The sequence below is a fragment of the Erpetoichthys calabaricus genome, chromosome 4 (assembly GCF_900747795.2).
Source record: "Erpetoichthys calabaricus chromosome 4, fErpCal1.3, whole genome shotgun sequence".
In the NCBI taxonomy this organism is placed as follows: Eukaryota; Metazoa; Chordata; class Cladistia; order Polypteriformes; family Polypteridae; genus Erpetoichthys; species Erpetoichthys calabaricus.
The window spans coordinates 61731165-61749833 of record NC_041397.2 but is presented as its reverse complement, the minus strand read 5'-3'; the positions used below and the strand labels follow the sequence as shown (position 1 = coordinate 61749833).

The 18669-nt window shown below is 36.2% G+C and overlaps 1 protein-coding gene across 1 annotated transcript in view; it reads left to right on the top strand.

The window, feature by feature from the left end:
• The first annotated feature begins 385 nt into the window (after positions 1-385).
• LOC114650082 (fibroblast growth factor 9) overlaps positions 386-18669 on the top strand; it is a 47051-nt gene continuing 28767 nt past the window's right edge. Inside the window, exons 1-2 of the mRNA XM_028799522.2 lie at positions 386-1513; positions 6483-6586. Of these exons, the coding sequence (XP_028655355.1) occupies positions 1237-1513; positions 6483-6586 (381 nt within the window). The 5' untranslated portion in view covers positions 386-1236. The remainder of the gene's footprint in view (positions 1514-6482; positions 6587-18669) is intronic.

The window sequence follows — 18669 nt, the reverse complement described above, 5'->3', positions numbered from 1 at the left end:
AGCCTTGAGCGCCGAGTACACTTAACCTCCACGATGTAAACCCATGCACGCGGGTTTAGACAATGAAATAATAAATGGATGAACTGTGTTTTCTTTGCTAACTGCTATACTTAATCATACTGAAGTGTGTACAAGGTTTAAAAAATATACTAGCAGCTTTGCCTAGCTAAGTGATAATGCTTAGAGAGAAATAACAAGCAGTGCCCACTTTTGCAGCGTACATTGCGCAGATTTACACAGGTGTGTTCTGTCTTTTTATGCTTTGGGAAGATTTTTACGTTCTTGACAGGAAATCATAGGGCGCTAGGACCACGGAGACGACTGGATGTCATGACTACCCCGGAGACTACCTTAACCCAACCCATGGTTGCTTTCCCTGCGCCACTCTGCGTGCTGGATAGGGAGACACGGTGAAGAGCTGCAGATCAGTGCTGGAGTACAACATTTCACAGGGAGCTCTGCAGAAGAAACACCTGTTTCAATTCAGACAGGGAGAAACAATATATATTATATATCTATTTCTTTATCTATAAATTGGCAAGCACTTCTGCGTATTTCCTCCGCTGGTGATCGCTTCACGTTTAAAGCCACTGGACATCACTGCTCATCCCCCCCTAAGCTCGTGGATATTAGCTCTGCTCATCATAGAAGATGAAAGTTTTATTCTGGGATTTTGTGTGAGACAACACCGTGCGATATACATATATGCAAGCTATAGTTTACATATATACATTTATATTTATTCTCATCTGCTTCCAGGATTCATGCTGATGCATGCAGTCTATAATAGAGTAAAAACAGCGCATGCCTTTTTGGAGTCAGAATCCATAATTCTGACGTAGTCTACATCTTAAAAATTCCCATAACGTCGTTTTTAAGTTGACATGGTCATTGTTACCTTAACCCGAATGGAAAAGCTACGGATTTGTGTTCTCTTTGCCGCTGGATGGGTTGAAGAACGTATTACCTGTTAAGACCTGGGGATATTACAGTGCGTTTAGAAATTATGCCAGTGTGTGAGTATGAAGTGCTGGTTTCTTAGACTAACAGTGGTTTGACCTTGAACCTGTGCCACTCGCCGCAAAATAATACTTTATTAATATGTTTAATGGATTAAAGGCTGACCTTCTTCATCAGTAACTGCAACAGGGAGGGAGTGGTACACCTATTATAAGATCTCTTGGGCTGGCACCATCATTGTTGTTTATTCTTGTTCTCTAAAAGCAGAATCTTCTGATGGCTCCTCTAGGTGAAGTTGGGAACTATTTCGGTGTTCAGGATGCTGTTCCTTTCGGGAATGTGCCTGTTTTACCGGCGGATAATCCGGTTTTGTTAAGTGACCACCTGGGGCAGTCTGAAGCTGGGGGTCTTCCCAGAGGTGCCGCAGTCACAGACTTGGATCATTTAAAGGGGATTCTGAGGAGGAGACAGCTGTACTGCAGGACTGGGTTTCACTTAGAGATTTTTCCTAATGGTACCATCCAGGGAACACGGCAAGACCACAGTAGATTTGGTAGGTATATTAACTCCTCACGTACCTTCATGTGAATGCAGCAGCCATGCGGGTAGGACTGAACCGGTACGTTTTATTCTTTAAGCTGCAGTTTAACTTGTGATTTATATATGGCACATTGTAAATTAAATAAATGCAATGTGTACCTGGTAAAATTAAAAATATTGCTTTAGTATTATCTATCTGCCTTGCCTGCCTGTCTGTCTGTCCAGTATTTTATTTTCGTGTTAGTAAAATATACCCGATTTAATGAGGATTACTATAAAACAAGCGTGAGAACACTAAACATATTTAGGTCAATGGGAGTGGTTACTTCATTACTTTCTGAAGAACATTTATAGGTGCAGTTTTATGTGTTTGGGTGATGTTTACACTCGTCTCACAAATCCATTCCAAGTGCGATCTACTTTTTTATCACCTTTACACTCTCCACCTCAATTATTATTTCTTATTATTATACGCGAGGGGTGTGTCACTTGGAAATTAAAACCCGGCGGGAATGTAGTTCTTCAAGTAGGAAGGCGCATTGCCATGCCCGCATACCCGTATCCCCAGCGAATATCAGTGGCTTTCATTTTAGCATCTAACAAGCTGAAAGCACGTTACATAATCCAAAAGGTGGAAGTCATATTTAGATCTTTATAGACACCTTGCATGCAAACAGTACGATAAGTACATTTAGCTATATGTAAAGTAGGAGTCAGGTAGTCGCTTGGAGTAAAACTATAAAAGCTTACTAAATGCGAGGAAGAAATCGGGTTAAGGTGCAGGAATTCCGGTGGTGCGACACAACACAGGGTTAACTTTTGTTTGCCCCCCACCTGACTAGACTTTAACTAGGTCGTTAAAAACAAGTCCCGCGGCGATCGCAACGGCCCCTTACCCTACCCCACCCCCCACCACACACACACACACACACACACCTTCGTGCTGAAAAAGCCAGATGTTGGACCAGAACAGCGAGTTACAAAATATCCACATGGCTTATCATCTCTCCATCACCCATGCCTGCATTATCGTGACGAATGATAGTCACTACAAAGCGGCTTTATCAAAATTGAAGTACAAATATGTTTAAGTGAAACAATAAACACACGGGTTCATATATGCCCTTTGCTCCAAAGCCGCGGTTAACAACGTCACTGTCAATGCAGATAAATCATATAGATATGGAATAGATTTTTATTTGAGCAATCCGTGGAGGTATTTCACTTTTTAAAAGCAAGGAAGAAGGGCGAATGAAAATCACGTCCCATAGAACGATTAAAAAGAAGTCTGAAGTTTTACATAGTGGCTACTACGTGCTGAGTATAACTGTGACTGTCTCTGTAACAAACGCCTTCACCACGTAAGCTGTGGCGACCCCGAGGAGTGACTTCAAGTTGGCTGTATGTTTATACTTGAGGTTATGTACGTGTGATAAGGCAGATCTCTCGCTTGGTTGCCAGCCGGCCAATAGGTTCACACCTCTCCAGCAGGTGCCTTGTTGTATAGCGGCCGCACAGCCTCGCTTTTACCCCGAGTCAGATGGGGGCAGTGTACCGCGCCCCGGGTCCTAAAGCCAGGTATATTTAGTGACACGTTTTACTCAAAAGATGTCAAGCGTGTTCTTGCACAATGCATATACAACTCTTCTACTTCAGGGAAAACGTTCAGAGATACGAACTGTAATAACAATAGTTAATGTCTTTTAATTGACTTGCTTTACTGCGAGGAATATCAATTTTTTGAAAGCTAGATTTGCACGAGTTGTTCATGGACTGGGATGCACGATTTATTTCTTAATCACTGGAGTAGCTGAGTAATGTCGCATGAAGTCAAAATTAGAAGATCTTTAACCTTGACAGCACACTATAACTGCTCAGATAGTTGTAATATCAAAACCCAGTCAGTAAAATAAGCATATTAATTGGAATGAGCTGTGATAACATATGCTATCATGCTAATACATCACGTGAACTGTACAAGAGTGTATGAAGTTCTAAATTTGCAACTGCCACTACATTTAATTAGATATGAGAGATCAAAATTATTCACATGCCAGCCTTCACAACACTCATTAAAATAATTCTGACTGAGCACAACCAAATGCAAGATAACAGCTTTGCATAGCATCTATAAATAATTCTGATCTAAATGCTACATGCTTTCACTAGAAGCTTTCACACCAGCTGGTTTATCTGAGTTAGTTCTGTTTGAGATAATCAAAATGAAGATTAACAGTTATGGTTATGTTCTTTTAAATAACAGTGACCAAGGTCCTCCAAGTGTACAGTATTTATTTATAGCATTCTGGTTGGGGTTACCCACATATAAACAGTTTAAATATAGAATTCTGACTTCATTCATAATTAAAATTATAGCTATTATTAGATGAAACTAATATTAAAATAAAACAACAATTTTCACTGGCATGTTTAAAGTATCATGCTCAAAGATGTTTAAACCTAAAGTAACACCACTAAGGTCTCTGAAATAAGTAAAATGTTAATTATTGTTACTTGACAGTTGTGTTTACCCAACATTCCTTACAAAGTCAGAACACATTTATGTTTATTACTATAAGGGTTTCTTTTGAGTTTGGAACTTGGGGTCACAAAGGTAGATGGGGCAGAGATTTAAATAATAAATTTGAGGTTTTAAAGTCCAACATTTTGGCCACTAGTCCTGACTTAAATATTTGTTATACTTTAGAAAGGTAGAATTTGCATGCAATAAAAATTTTGCTCTCAAAGGCTAAGTAATGTAATTTATTATCTTCTGTGCAGCGATAGCAATACATTTTTTCCTGGTAAAGATAACAATAATGCACTTGCTTGTGGGTTGCCATATTTCTGTTTGTTAATCTTGGCATTTACTTTATCCACTTGCTTATACAAAATACTTTTTTAAACAAACACTACTTACTGGTTTTCCTCTATTGAGATATTCAGTGGAGATCCTGTATAAGTTGATACTGAGACTTTGGCAGTATACTGCTACATAAATCTTTAAAAAATCATTTAAATAATGTACTGTACATTGTAAAGTAATAAGTCTACCTTATTCAAAAAAGGATCATTCGTATCTTTGTTTTGAATAATTTGCAATAACTGTGCCCAGAAACTAACCACAGTGTTGCTTACAGTTTGTAATGCAGATGATCATTTTTGACCTTCTATTCTTAGCTTTGGCGGCTAGATGGCAGATGCTGAATTTATGCTGTGTCTCCTTTGACTTTCTAGACAAAAAATCTTTGTAAATTTAGAGGGTAGTGGAGGCTCATCTTTTACATTGGTAAAACCGCTGTATGTGCAGCACTAAAACTACAGCACCAGCAGAAATAGCCACAAAAAGGTGACCCTTGTCATTTAAATATATACCAAATCTGTTATTTTCCTTTTTTGCTGAAATACTACAAACATTTACCTGAATTTAATAAAAAAAAAATTGAGCTGTTTATTGACTCTATGAAAATCACAGATAATAGATCTTCTTCAAAGGGAAGGAACAAATTGTTCGGTATGTCGCAGTGAAGTCATTGCATCATAAGGATACACTGGAACTAACCTGGGATTAACCCCTTAGTGCCTGACCCATTCTGTGAAATGAAGCTCATGATACTAATATTGTTTTTCTGGGATTTTTTTTCCTTCATTAATAATAAATCAGATTACACAATAATTATTTTTATGTAAAATGAAAATATATTGTTTTAAGTGTGTTAAGTGAACCTGAAATTATCTGATTGAGAACCTGAGAAATTTAATGCATATAAATATGAAGGACATTGTAATGTAAAGTAAAACAACAGGTAGATCTGTTGTAGAATATACTGCATAAGGTTATTAAGTGTCTTAACTTTAAAAAGTGAATTTGTGCAAAGTCCTTTTAACAATTTCAATATAATGATATATGTTACCTTTTTTTTCTTAATTAATAACAATTGAAAAGAGCATTATGTTGTGTGATAATTAAAAGCTTTGATAAATCTTTTTTGATGTTTTAACATATAATGCCATTTTTAAACACTTTTAGGGAATTTAATTCAAGTAATGGCATTGTTTCAGTTTACTGTTTATCTATATAACTATTTCATATACTGGATGCATGGTGTTTGTTCTGCATTTGGTGTTTGCCACTGTGAAGAATGCTGTTTATTATTCATTAACTTTATAGGTTTCTTACTGATAATTTAAACTATAATAATAGAGTACTGTTTCGTTCAGATTTTCTACCCACTTGTGACCATCAGAAACAGTTTTCTTGGGCTTTAATTCCAACCTTGTTTAAGGCGTGAAGAAAGGTTAATACATGTGTTCAGCACTGATTAATAGATGAAACCGCTGAACTTTCTTTAGGTATGAGCCGATCTGTCATATAGTGCCATTCCTATTTATCTATCTGTTTAACAATCTTGAAAAATCCATAAATGCAGTGGGTAATACTGACATTTCATTATGATGCAGCTATTGTTAAGGACTGGATGAAACTGTCTAGTAAAAGTCTATTCCCTGCAATGCATCATTTCAGCCTAATTTACATTTATTGGCCCAGGAATCTGCAGTTACCTCAAGATAGCATCAGCAGACTTGTATTCAGGGTGTTCTTCTTTCAGTCATATCTCCTTCTCTGTAGGTATGCTTTGTCTTGTCTTTGATTTTAATTGATTTTTTTTCTTAAATGTACAAAGAAATGTGGACTTCCCATGTTTTTTTTACAAAAGAAGGATATAAATTACAATATTTTGCATTCCCTGACTGCTTTATTTAAGTGAGTCTGAATGTAAATATTCTCTAATTACTTTATGTATCAAGAAGTAAACTGCTCCAGTTGCACAGGAAATGTTTTATCATCAGCGTTTCATTTTTTCTGTATGTCTGGCTGTGAATACATTTTTTTCATATTGTATATCACTTTGTCACAAAACATTTCTTGGAGACACTAGGCTATTGTACTTAACAAGTTTGTCTTATCTTTCTTCCATAAGGTATTTTGGAGTTTATAAGTATAGCAGTGGGTCTTGTCAGCATTCGTGGTGTAGACAGCGGACTCTACCTCGGAATGAATGAAAAGGGAGAGCTGTATGGGTCGGTAAGTTCCTAAAGATATACTGTAGCTACATTCCACTACCATAAGATAGTTGACTTATAAGTATTACTAGAAACTCAAGGGGCTGTTTATGATAAAGAATAATACAATGGACAATATTTAATTTAATAGAAATCACACAGCATGCACTGATTGAAAAGACTGATGTCAGGCTGGGATATATTTTCTAGTCTTAAAGTACTTGACTGAAGTCAGTTGATTAAGGAGCAATGTCACCAGTGATGACTACCTATTCAGGCTCCACATATTCAGAATAAATAATCCTTGTCCAGCTGTTGTTCATTCATTCCCATTCAGGATTTCAGATACATGGAGAATGTGCATACTCCACACAGAGAGTATTTAGGACTGAAGACAACTACACTATCGTGCTTGCCTACAACTGTTCTGTGAAATATTCATTACCATCTCATGTTAAAAAATAGGAATGAGACTGGTTCTGGAGAGACTATGTTGGATGATTCAACTTTTTCTACATAGACTTTCACATTAAAACTTCTGACGTAGATTTTGTTAGATGTTTTCATGTCAAGTTAGCATCTTAAACAAATGCTGAGATCATTAATTTATTATGATCTTTTTAGCTAAAGCAACTATAGAAGTGAATTGCTGTAAAGTGAGCAGCATGAATTATAATCTAGTACTCATCCATACTTAGACCATTTTTTGCATATTCTGCATGTAACTGTAGGAAGGTGTTTCCTGTCCCAACTTCAGTCGGCACAGAGCAGTAGGGAATCGTAGAAGGAGCACCCAGTGTATTGCAGCTTACTCACCAATATAGCCAAAAATACAATCACACAATGTCCAGTTAGAAATGGTGATAGAATAAAATCTAGGAACTAAGTTATTTTCTTGTTCAATTACTGGATGCTGAGTGTCAGTGTTCATTATAACACATGATTTCTTCTAATAGTCTACTAGCTACCCTCTACATCATGACACTGGTATTCCCCAAACTTATGTGTACTTTGGCTTCAAGCTAAAATAGGTCTGGCTTACTTCTGTATTATATGCCTTTTAGTATACCAGCTCAGAAGAATGAACTAGGTGTGAAATTTTAAAACAAGTGCATGTATTATAAAAATAATTAGTACACTAAAAACAAACACACACTTGATATTCATCAAGCACAACATATCCTCAATGACTACAGCTTGGCGAATGTTTCATTTTTTAAAAATGTGGTGGCAATGGCGAGGAGGTAAATAAAAACTCAAGTTAGTTCAAATTTTGTTGAGCATAAGTACTTTAAAACTGTTTGTCCTTAGGAAGAGTCATATTCTGGTAGTTCTGATCATCCCTGCACAGCTCGTCCCTAGGCTACTCACTGTAAACTTACAGAATGTGATGAGTCAGTGTTGGGCTTCCCTGGAGTCTTTTTGTTGTATTTTTGGTATCTATTTATATGTATTTCTTCCCGTTTATTTACATTTATATTTATTTTGACATGTTTGTGGTCCTTGTGTACTTAGATAGGTTTGTTAATTGTGTGAATAACCTTTTCTTGTCTATAAAAGATGGAAGTGTTGAATCTTTATCAGGAACAACCCATAATTCACAATACCAATAATCTAGTTAGTGTAAGGATTTTTGAAATGTTTATTTACTTTGTCTTTAGTCTAAAACAACTTAATCATCTTATTCCGGTTTATTCAACTTATAATTCTCACTTGTCTGCTTATTTTTCTTTTGTCCATTTCCTTGTTATTTTCTTTGACTCCTAAAACAACACAAAACACCTTCTTACTCCAAAGTTGTCTTTGCACAAAAGTTGTCCTAGCCAATGGCATAGTGTGTTGCCAGACAAATCTGAGAATTTATAGCTGTTCTCGCTAACAGTATAGATTTTATTTTTGATATTAATTGTAATGTCTAATTTCTAACCATGGCCTTATCATATCCCACTCTGACTTGCCACCTGATTCTTTTGTCACTATAGTCTCTTTGCAGCCCAAATGTCCATTATTTTCATACCCAATTGTGGTCAAGTTTGCACAGGTTTAAATCATTTTTACTTTTCTCCAGCCCTCTGTCTCATTATATAGAGCTTGCATTTAAAAGGAGTATCTTGTGACTAAAATCCTTCGGAGTTGGTAACAATCTTCCATTGCCTGACTCTAAATTACATAATGAACAGAACTGAAAGAACTGAAAGCAGCAGCTGCATAAGGAAAGGTATTGCAAAAGCTTTGACAGTGGATTTGACTGTACCATTTCTATTCTATACTTTTACATTCGGGGTTGTTGGAAGGCAAAGCTAAATCCTAAAGCAGCTGCTTCTGTGTGGTTGTCCACCCTGGCTGGATACCTCTCCATTACAAGACACATTCAATCCGTTTTGCACATACTCCGTTTACAGTGACTAATCAACCTGTGAGTATATTTTTGCTAAGGCTGTATATTACAGATTTCTGTTAGAACTGGGGTAGAATAAAATTCAATAAGTAAACCCACATAAATTCAATGAAAAACATGAAGTACCTCATTGAAATCACTTCAGTCCACAGCTAGACTCCAAGCTATACCATGGTGCAGACATAAAATGAGTATTAAAGGATTTTGGAGGCTTCTGTGATGGTAGTATACTAAAAAAAAGTTTTAGTCTGAAACGGCTTGTTTTCACTGGAAATCAAATAACCATAGTGAATGTTAGAAAAGTGAGATGGGCATCATTAATGATAGGAGGCATTAAGGCAGTGCTCAAAAATAGAAAGCCAAATTATTAATTCATTGTGTGGAGACAGAGGACTCTGCATAGAATAAACAGGAACAACACACCCATATACTAAAAGTTATCGGAAACTGAATCTTTTTAGTACGGGTGGTGGTAATACCTCTCCCTATTTTCAATGAGAAATTAGAGTGCTTGGAGTATTACATGATTATAAATATAAGAAAGGTGGCACACTGCTAATATCCAGGCAATATGAACTGATTGAAAATGAGTGGATGTGGAAATCAGGAAGTTTTAACAATGTTTTCTTGATCGTGAGCCAGTTCCATCCTTTGTTTATGTCCCCACTGCATTAGCACTTTATAGATCTATCTAAAATTGTGCTGTACAACAGCAAGTAAACATTGCCAGATTGTATACATCATGAAAGGTGCTTTATAAAGTCAAGTTTGATTGATAAAGCAGTGAGTGAGTAGTCACTTCTCTAGGTAGACATCCTGTGACCTTAATATTTAGGCTATTTTTTTCCTGAGGCTTTCTACAAGTGAGTCATTCTTCCTTTATATTCCTGTTGCGTGCCTGTTGCAGACTAATAGTAAATTTTTTCATCCTTCACAAAAAGGTTGCATCCAAACAAATCTTAATACTGTATCAAGGTCATTGGTACATGTATCTCAGATCTAATTAATGTGGGTGAAGTCAGCATACATAACTTGTGGAATAGTAAAAAAAAAAACCAGAATGTTCCAAGGGCAAAGACCTAGCCTAGTTCAAGTGCTGTTTGCAGAGAGTTGTTTCAAATGCTGCCTAGTGTGATTAACTGTCACCTGCTTCAGGCATCATTTTGATTCCTGAAGGATTCCCTGGAAAGTAATTGGTTTGTGAGTGTTGTAAATAAGCATGTAAGTTGTAATGAAATGTGAATAGTACTTTGATGTTGTGACTGTCATTCCAGTGACACCAGACTGTACTTTCTGTGCCCAAAGCATGATTTGACCCTCTGTAGCCTTCAGACAGTTTGTGATATTAGGCTGCTCCGTTCTGCTGATTGCATTTTACGGCTCTTAGAAAATGACAAGTGTCATCAGAATCTTCTTGTTCCACTCTTGTCACTTAAATTGTGATTTTTGAAAAATTTCTTTCAGTCTTGTTTGCTGTGCTTTGTTCTTTACAATGCTTTTAAATTCATATTTTGTTTAAGATTGTTCAGTTTTGATAGCTGTCTACTTGGTAACTCTGATATTAATCTGACCGTGTCTGTTACAGTATCTAAGTAAGTTAGAAAATTTATGCATGGTGTAACTTTCAAGTGTATTAGGGGCTTTGTTAATTGTTTTGAAAGTTAGATCATTTTTACTTTTTGTTTATTTACTTAAAAGAATCAGATATCACAATCTTGTTTATTAAATATTTTTGTAACAATGAATTTTATTCAAAAACAATGGTGATAATAGAATGTAATTTAGTAGAGTACATTAAATGCACTTTTTAAATAGCATTTTACAATATAATGTAGTTGAAAACTGAGCCCAGATAGACTTTTGGTGGTTGTGATAGTTTTCATAGACACTAGATTCCAACTCAAATAATGGAAAAATTGCAATTTTGTTAGTTGTGGTCTGTGGGGGGTTTATGTTTAATTATAGTTTGTTTTTTAAACATAACATTTTTAAAAGAATTACCCAGTTGAAAGTTAAAATCGCTGTTGAAGTCTGAAACTAAAATGATTTGTTTTCAACAATTATATCCCAATAAAAATAAAATTTTCTGACAAATTTCCTTGGTGAATACGTGTACAAAATTTTAATTTAATTCTTTCTACTGGCAGGTGAGTCATGTCATGTGGACAGACAGATGTGACAACAGTAGGTGCTTTTTGCTTTTTATGAAAACGCACTTCAAAACTTCTACATGCCTACTTTCTAGGGTAATCGGGCTCAACCCAGTACTTTGAATTCAAAGTAAACATTAAAGTTAGAACTTCATTCAAGGTTGAAAATAAATAAAATAATTCCATAGAGCTATGACGTCTCATATAATATATACCGTTAAAGAATTCCCTATAGGTGTTCATGTTTATTTATTTACTCATTCACATATTATCCATGTAGAGAAAAGCCAAGCAAAATGACACTTTTATTGGCTAACTAAAAAGATTACAATATGCAAGCTTTCGATTGATTACATCTTGCCTGAAGAAGGGGCCTGAGTTGCCTCGAAAGCAGCATATTGTAATCTTTTTAGTTAGCCAATAAAAGGTGTCATTTTGCTTGGCTTTTCTCTACATTCATAATGGCTAACACGGTACAACACCCTAGTACTACATATTATCCACTCATTCATTTTTATATAGAGTTAAAGGATTCCCTATAGGTCTTTGGTTTACTGAATCACTCATTCCTTTTCTGAATCCTGCATATTTTAGTTGGGGTTGCAGAGCTTGAAAGGCAACTGTACGCTTTTTCAGTGTAAGTAAGAGTGAGGATTTATATGATTGTACCTTGTTCTGAACAGGTGTGTCATATGCAGCTGGTTCAGTTTTTGCACATGATAATGCTGGGAATGGCTCATGTTTTCTGTGATTTTATTGTAGAAAAGTCGAGTTCAGGAGATTGAGGATGAGTAATGATGAACAATAGAAAACTTACTAAAGCAGTGCTTTTAATGTCTCTTAATTACTTTTATGTTGTGTAGTTGCTGAGGTTATGTAGGGTTATCCTGGATACTTTCTGCCTTCTACTACCAATGAATATTAGACAGAGATTTGCTAATCTGATTTTTGTACAATTTTAAACTGCGATACTGTTGCTGATGTCCATGCGTAGGCCTGAAAGGATGGGCTGTAGCTTTTGTTAATAATAATGCATGTGCATGGGTAAAGAAAAAACAAAATATTACAGTCCAATGAAAATGTTTTTGTTTCTCTAATTTCATCTGATTTTCATAGTAGTTGTCCCAAGCAGTTTAAAGAATTATCATCATTTCCTATTTATATTACAAAAGTTCAGCATAATGTCTTTTGTGTTGTCTCTGTATTCAGATTCTTGGCAGAAAACGGGTAATTACCACATACTGTATATGATAAATATGAATTGCATTACATCTGGAGATTTCTAAAAAAACAAAAAAAAAACTGTTTTTGCGGTATGTATTGCTTATTGGCTTTGTAGCTTTGGTATCAGAGTGATAATTGTATGATTTTGTGTGTAAACCCCTTTACTTGCCCACTGTTTGCCCAACTTATATACAGTATGATACGATATATATAAATCAAAGATCTGGTGTTAAATTTGACAACTCAGTCGATTCTCTTGCATCTGCTTGAAAGGGAATCTTTGGACACAACATCCTTAGAAACAACATTTGTGGAGTTTTAAATTTTTATTTTCAGATGGCTAGTCTTTCAGCAACAAGACAAACAAGCATAGCCAATTAATTTTAAAGAAAGACCATACAGTGGTAGATGTATTTCACAGATCTGCATCTGTTTACAGTTTTCCTTTTTTTATTACCTGATAAGTAAATTATTAAGTCCCCCCCACTGTTTATCAGTAACATATGAATGTGAATTCTGTGTAGTTTTTCTCTGTTCAATTTCTACATTCCACTCGATGAGCATCTACATTGAAAGGATCTTTAGTGCCCATTATTTGGTCTTTGAAAAATCCTTGACATTTAGCTGTATCACTTTTGAGTGAATGGCGCCTTTCAGGAGGGAAATCCCATTCCTAGTCTACAGTGTTAGAACTTACTTTTAATAAATACAAGATTAGTTTCACATGCTGTATTAGACATAAAAAACTCAAAAGAGCGTTTGGTATCAGCAAGACATATTATTCACAATTTTAACTGCTTGAAGATTCAATTTTAGTTTGCAGAAAACATCAGTGGGTTAATGGCATAGGAGTGTGTCATGATTTTTAAAGAACAACTACATACTTGAAGGTGATATTCAGGAAGGGCAGGAAGTTTAAAGATAATACATTTTAATTAAGCCTATCACTTGAACAGCCTTTCAGCTCAGTGGAAAATGCATAAAGGTTATGACCTTGGCTAGATCCTAGATATTGGACTTATTCAATCAAACCCTAGTGAATATTAAAACTGCAGAGAAGTAAACATTAAAAGAAAATTAAGGGAATGGATACATACCAGTATTGGGCATACTGCTGATGTTGTAGTTGCAGTGGCTTCTGTCTAAACACTTTTTATATAATTTTTAAAATGCAATAGAGCTTAAATAGTGCCTAGTCAATATATATAATCAGTCAGTCTTTCATACATACAAACATACGTTATATACTGTATACCCTCAAACCTACTTAAAGGATAATTTCAGTATTTTTCAAGTCAAAGTTATTTCATCACAATAATGGTACAGTATATATTAATTTGCTAAATGAAATTGCATTCACTATCACGGGTGCATTCCTGTAAAGCCTGTTTCTCAGACTTTGTCATTTCAAGGTGTCTTGCTTCTTGTCTGCTTTTGTATTTCCCATCTTTGAAAGTGACTCTCGGTGTTCCTCCTACCACCTTTGCTCCTCCTTGTGTATCTCACTCTCATACTTATTTCGATTATGTTACCAAAGCCATACTGACCAATCACATTAAAGCCAAAAAATGACCACTCAGATTGCAATGAGGGAACAGACACACACAGAGCTTAGTGTTTTATTATAGAGTAAATTGATAATTACTTCTGCTTTACAGGTCTGGGGACTTAGGTTCAATTCTTAGACATTGCAGTAAGTGTGGCATTTACCTGCTCTCTTACCGACCCTGTGGATTCTTTCAATTTCTTCTCAAATCCAGACAGATTAGATGAATTGGCCTGGGATGTATGCATGTGAGCATGGATATGTGTGTATGTAGTTTGAAGTGGACTGGAATACCATTCAGGCTGGGTTCATCCCTTGCATGCTTCCAGGATATATCTGTAAAAACAGGTTCAAGAAAATGGTTGTACTTTTCTAGATGGGTCTCATGTAGACATTCTTATTCATTCATTCAACTGATAAAATTGGAATTTTAATGAAGCAAAATTAATTTCTTAACTCATCTAATCCCTTTTTGTTGTGACAGTACTTACCTAAAAATAGCCAAGTTTGTCCTAGCCATTATGATGAACTGCTAAGGTCTGCTGCTTTCATTGCTGGCTTCAGTGGCAGAATTCCAGCCACTATTAAGCACAGATTATTAACATTTAAGTTTGTGCCCTGCAAATAATAATCACCAGAATTATACTGACCCCAAGAACAATGATAAAAATACAGTCTCAAACTTACATAATTCATTTCAGGATCACAGTGAGCTGAAGCCTATCCCGGCAGCACTGGAGACAAGGACAGGGTACAATTCCATCCCAGTTTCCAGTCATACATTTATACAAACACGCATTCACTCACATTCAAACAGGGCCAATTTGTAATCAACCTAATAAGCGCACCTTTGGGGACATGATAAAAAATCTGAGTACCCAGTGGAAAAGACATACAGATAAAGGTAAAGTATATAAACTGCACCAAGCATGGAATTTGAACCTAGCATACTAAAACTGTGAGGCAGCAGTGCTGCTAACTGCACTGTGGTGCTATTCACAAAAAAAAAAAAAAAATTGCTATTTATTATTATGCAGTATGTTCAACATCAAATCTGCCCACATTGGTTGTGACTGATTAGTATTATAATTATTGTTGTTAGTATTTAGTTACAGTTAGTATTGTGGTAATAAATGAAGATTGTGAAAATCGCTGAATGGCTGAAGTCCTAACTAAAATGTGTACCTTTTGATTATTAACATTTAGGCTTCCTTAATACACATGCCTGTTGATTCTGCAGTTGATTTCATTTATTTTTCACCACCTTCTTTATTCAGATTTAGTAATTGAATCTTCAAAGTTCCCAGTTAATTAAAGCCAGTGGTATATAATTAAAATATAAAATTCATGTTGTATAGTCATTACTTTGCTTCTATTACTGGCCAAACTTGCCATGTTAACCAAAGAAGTGAAACTCTAGTGTACATTTTTAGGTCTTTAAAAAACCTTAGCATTTCTTTTATGATCCATTCTGTTGTGGCCTGTTTTATTAGGACACAAGCTGTATTAAGCAGGTAAGCCCCAAGAAGGGACAGAGACAGTGCAGCAGAATCATCTGTCAACTGCTTTAGCTTATTAATACAGCATCTAACAGGTCAACCTCATTGTGTTAATGATCTGAAATCGTGATGTGTTTTTCAGTTTGTCTGAGAGTAGCTTTCATAGGGCTACCTATAGACATGCTCTCCTCTGCTGAAAGGGGCCGCTGCCATCAAGGAATACCGTTGCCATGAATGGGTGTATGTGATCTGCAACAATCTTTCTATAGGTGGTACATGTGAAAGCAACATCCACATGAATACTACAACCCAACGTTTTCCAGTAGAACATTGTACCAAGGTTTCCCAGCAGAACATTGCCCAGAGCAAAGCTCTGCCTCCACCAGCTTGCCTATATTCTTCCTATGGTGCATCCTGCTGTCATCTCTTCCCCAGTTTAACAGATCACACACACCCAACACACTCCTGATGTTACGCTTCCCCCTCCCCCTCAGCCCACAGCCTCTGTCTCAGATTAGCACGAATATATTGCTCCTACAAGCAAACTATGATACCTAGCACAATGAGTGAAGTCTCAAAATAAACAGGAATGTTAAAGCAAATTATAGAAAAAAAAAGATCTAAATCCATTAAGTAGTTCTGTTGTTCGTTAGCTAAGCGGAGGCAAGGTATGTTCTGAGGATGGAGTGTGAGTGAGGAAGACCCCGCCTGGCACCCCACTCCTGATGTCACGCTTCCCCTTTCCCTCGGCCCACAGCCTCTGTCTCCGATTAGCGTGAATAAATCTCTCCTGCATGCGAACTATGATACTTGGCGCGATAACAGAAGTTGCAAAATCAACAGGAATGTTCAAGCAAATAATAGAAAAAAAACAGATCTAAATCCTTCTCGTGAAAAGCGGATACAGACAGACGTTGGATTATATATATATATATATATATATATATATATAAATATATATATATAATATAGAGAGAGAGATATGTATGTATATAATACATGTATGTGTATATGTATGTATGTATGTGTATATATGTATATATATATATACATACACACAGAGTCGTGCACCAACTAATGGATCCATTAGGGACTGGCTATGTGACCATATATTGCTTACAAATATGAATAAAATATTATTATTATAAAGTGTACGGGTCATTGCAATTGAGCCTCTCTGGGTTTGGTGTTGAGCACTGGTAATGCATACTTTAACTGCCGGTATGGAGTAACACAAACAGTTTTGGGTCTGAGTACGGGAAGGTAGTGTGAGCTGAATATGAATTTAAATGGCTATCCAAGAGTCAGAAACTACATTAGACCCCGTGAAATAATAATAATAACAAAAGATTTATTACTGTTTACAAGGCATTTCTGTCTTCTTCATTGAAAAAGTGTAAATCACCCACATAGATCGAAAACAAATAAGATTCATGTTGTGTGACTTCAATTAAATGCCACATGGTATGGCCAATCAGTGCCCTGAAGATTGGAACCCTATTTTGTATTGCTAGTTTGAGGCCATTTGTTGATTGCAGCATCAGTACAGTAAGGAAGACCTCTGAGAGACTTGAACCTCTGCAGCTCCACCAGCACTTCTCTCACTGTTTCTGTGCATGCATTCTATGCCTGGCAGCGCTGCCACAAGTGTGTGAGAAACAAAAGGTGTACAGTCTTTGTGGCCTGTAGCGGCTGGTTTTGGCATTTTCTAGAACATTATTACCTATTGTTTAAGCACAATCTGCTCTGTCTGCAGTAAATCATTGCATGACTGTATATGGTATAAATGGCATAAGTTAACAAAGAATACGTTGTACGTGTGATGGATACTTTTTTAATCAAAACTATAACTTTGTTGATGTATATTTTCATGCTAGCTTAGGAACCTATACGCAACCACTAGTTCTGTTTTCAACTGAAATGCACTCTGAGCCATTAGATTATAAACAATTAACCACTACATCTTTCATTTTCATTATCAATTACATTTTAGGTTAATGTTCTACCTGATCTGCTTTGTATCATGAATGTGTAATTGCAAAGCGTTAAGGATAAGAATGTGAAAAAGCAGATACAATAGGTACAATAGCATCTGGTTAGCTTACTCAATATCAGTAGGGGTTGCTAGTTAGAAATGATGGATTTTATTGGTCTGATGTTGATCTATAGGTTTAATAAGATGCATTAATCTAGTAAAGTACTTCTCACACAATCAATTCTAAATCAATGATCTTAATTTGGTCACTTGCAACCACCAGAAATGGTTCATTCTGGTGCTACTATTAGTTTATTTATTCATTCATTTTCCAAACTTACCTTTTCTAATACTGAGTTTACACTAGCAACATTGGGCTCACATGTGGACCAGACAGGAATATGAAGACAGGCAGTTATTAAGTCAAACTCACTTGAACAGGCATGGCTTTGAGTTTCTGAAGCATCCTTAAAAAACCAACATTAACATGGGAAGAATATTCAAACTCCACACAGGCAGTGGTCATTATTTAAGCCTAGCTGTGAGGAAACAGTGCTAACAACTGAACCTCAATAGATTGATCTGGTGTCACAAGGTCATTACTAATTATCCTTAAATAATGTAGAATTTTCTGCTTTCTTTAAGGATCTTTGCCATCTGTCTCTATAGGCAAAAGCTACCAATCATCTTTTGTGAAATGCATGTGCTTTTACCTGTTTTCATTAATATGAATCCGCTCGATTCATTTTAGGGTCACAGTATATAAACTGCTCAAAAAAATTAAAGGAACACTTTGAAAACCCATCAGATTTCATCAGATCTCAAAAAAACTCCTGCTATCTATACTGGGAAATGGACTGGGTAATGTGTTAGGAACAAAAGGATGCCACATAGTTTGATGGAAATGACAATTATCCACCTACAGAGGGCTGAATTCAAAGACATCCCGAAAATTAAAGTGAAAAAATGATGTGGCAGGCTAATCCATTTTGCAGAAATTTCATTGCAGCAACTCAAAATCGTACTCCGTAGTTTGTATGGCCCCCACATGCTTGTATGAATGCCTGACAATGTCAGGTCATGCTCCTAATCAGACGATGGATGGTGTCCTGGGGGATCTCCTCCCGGATCTAGACCAGGACATCACTGAGCTGCTGGACAGTCTGAAGTACAACCTGGCAGCAACCTGGTGTTCTATTGGATTTGGGTCAGGCGAGCGTGGGGACCAGTCAACGGTATCAATTCCTTCATCCTCCAGGAACTGTCCGCATACTCTCGCCACATAAGGCCAGGCATTGTCATGTACCAGGAGG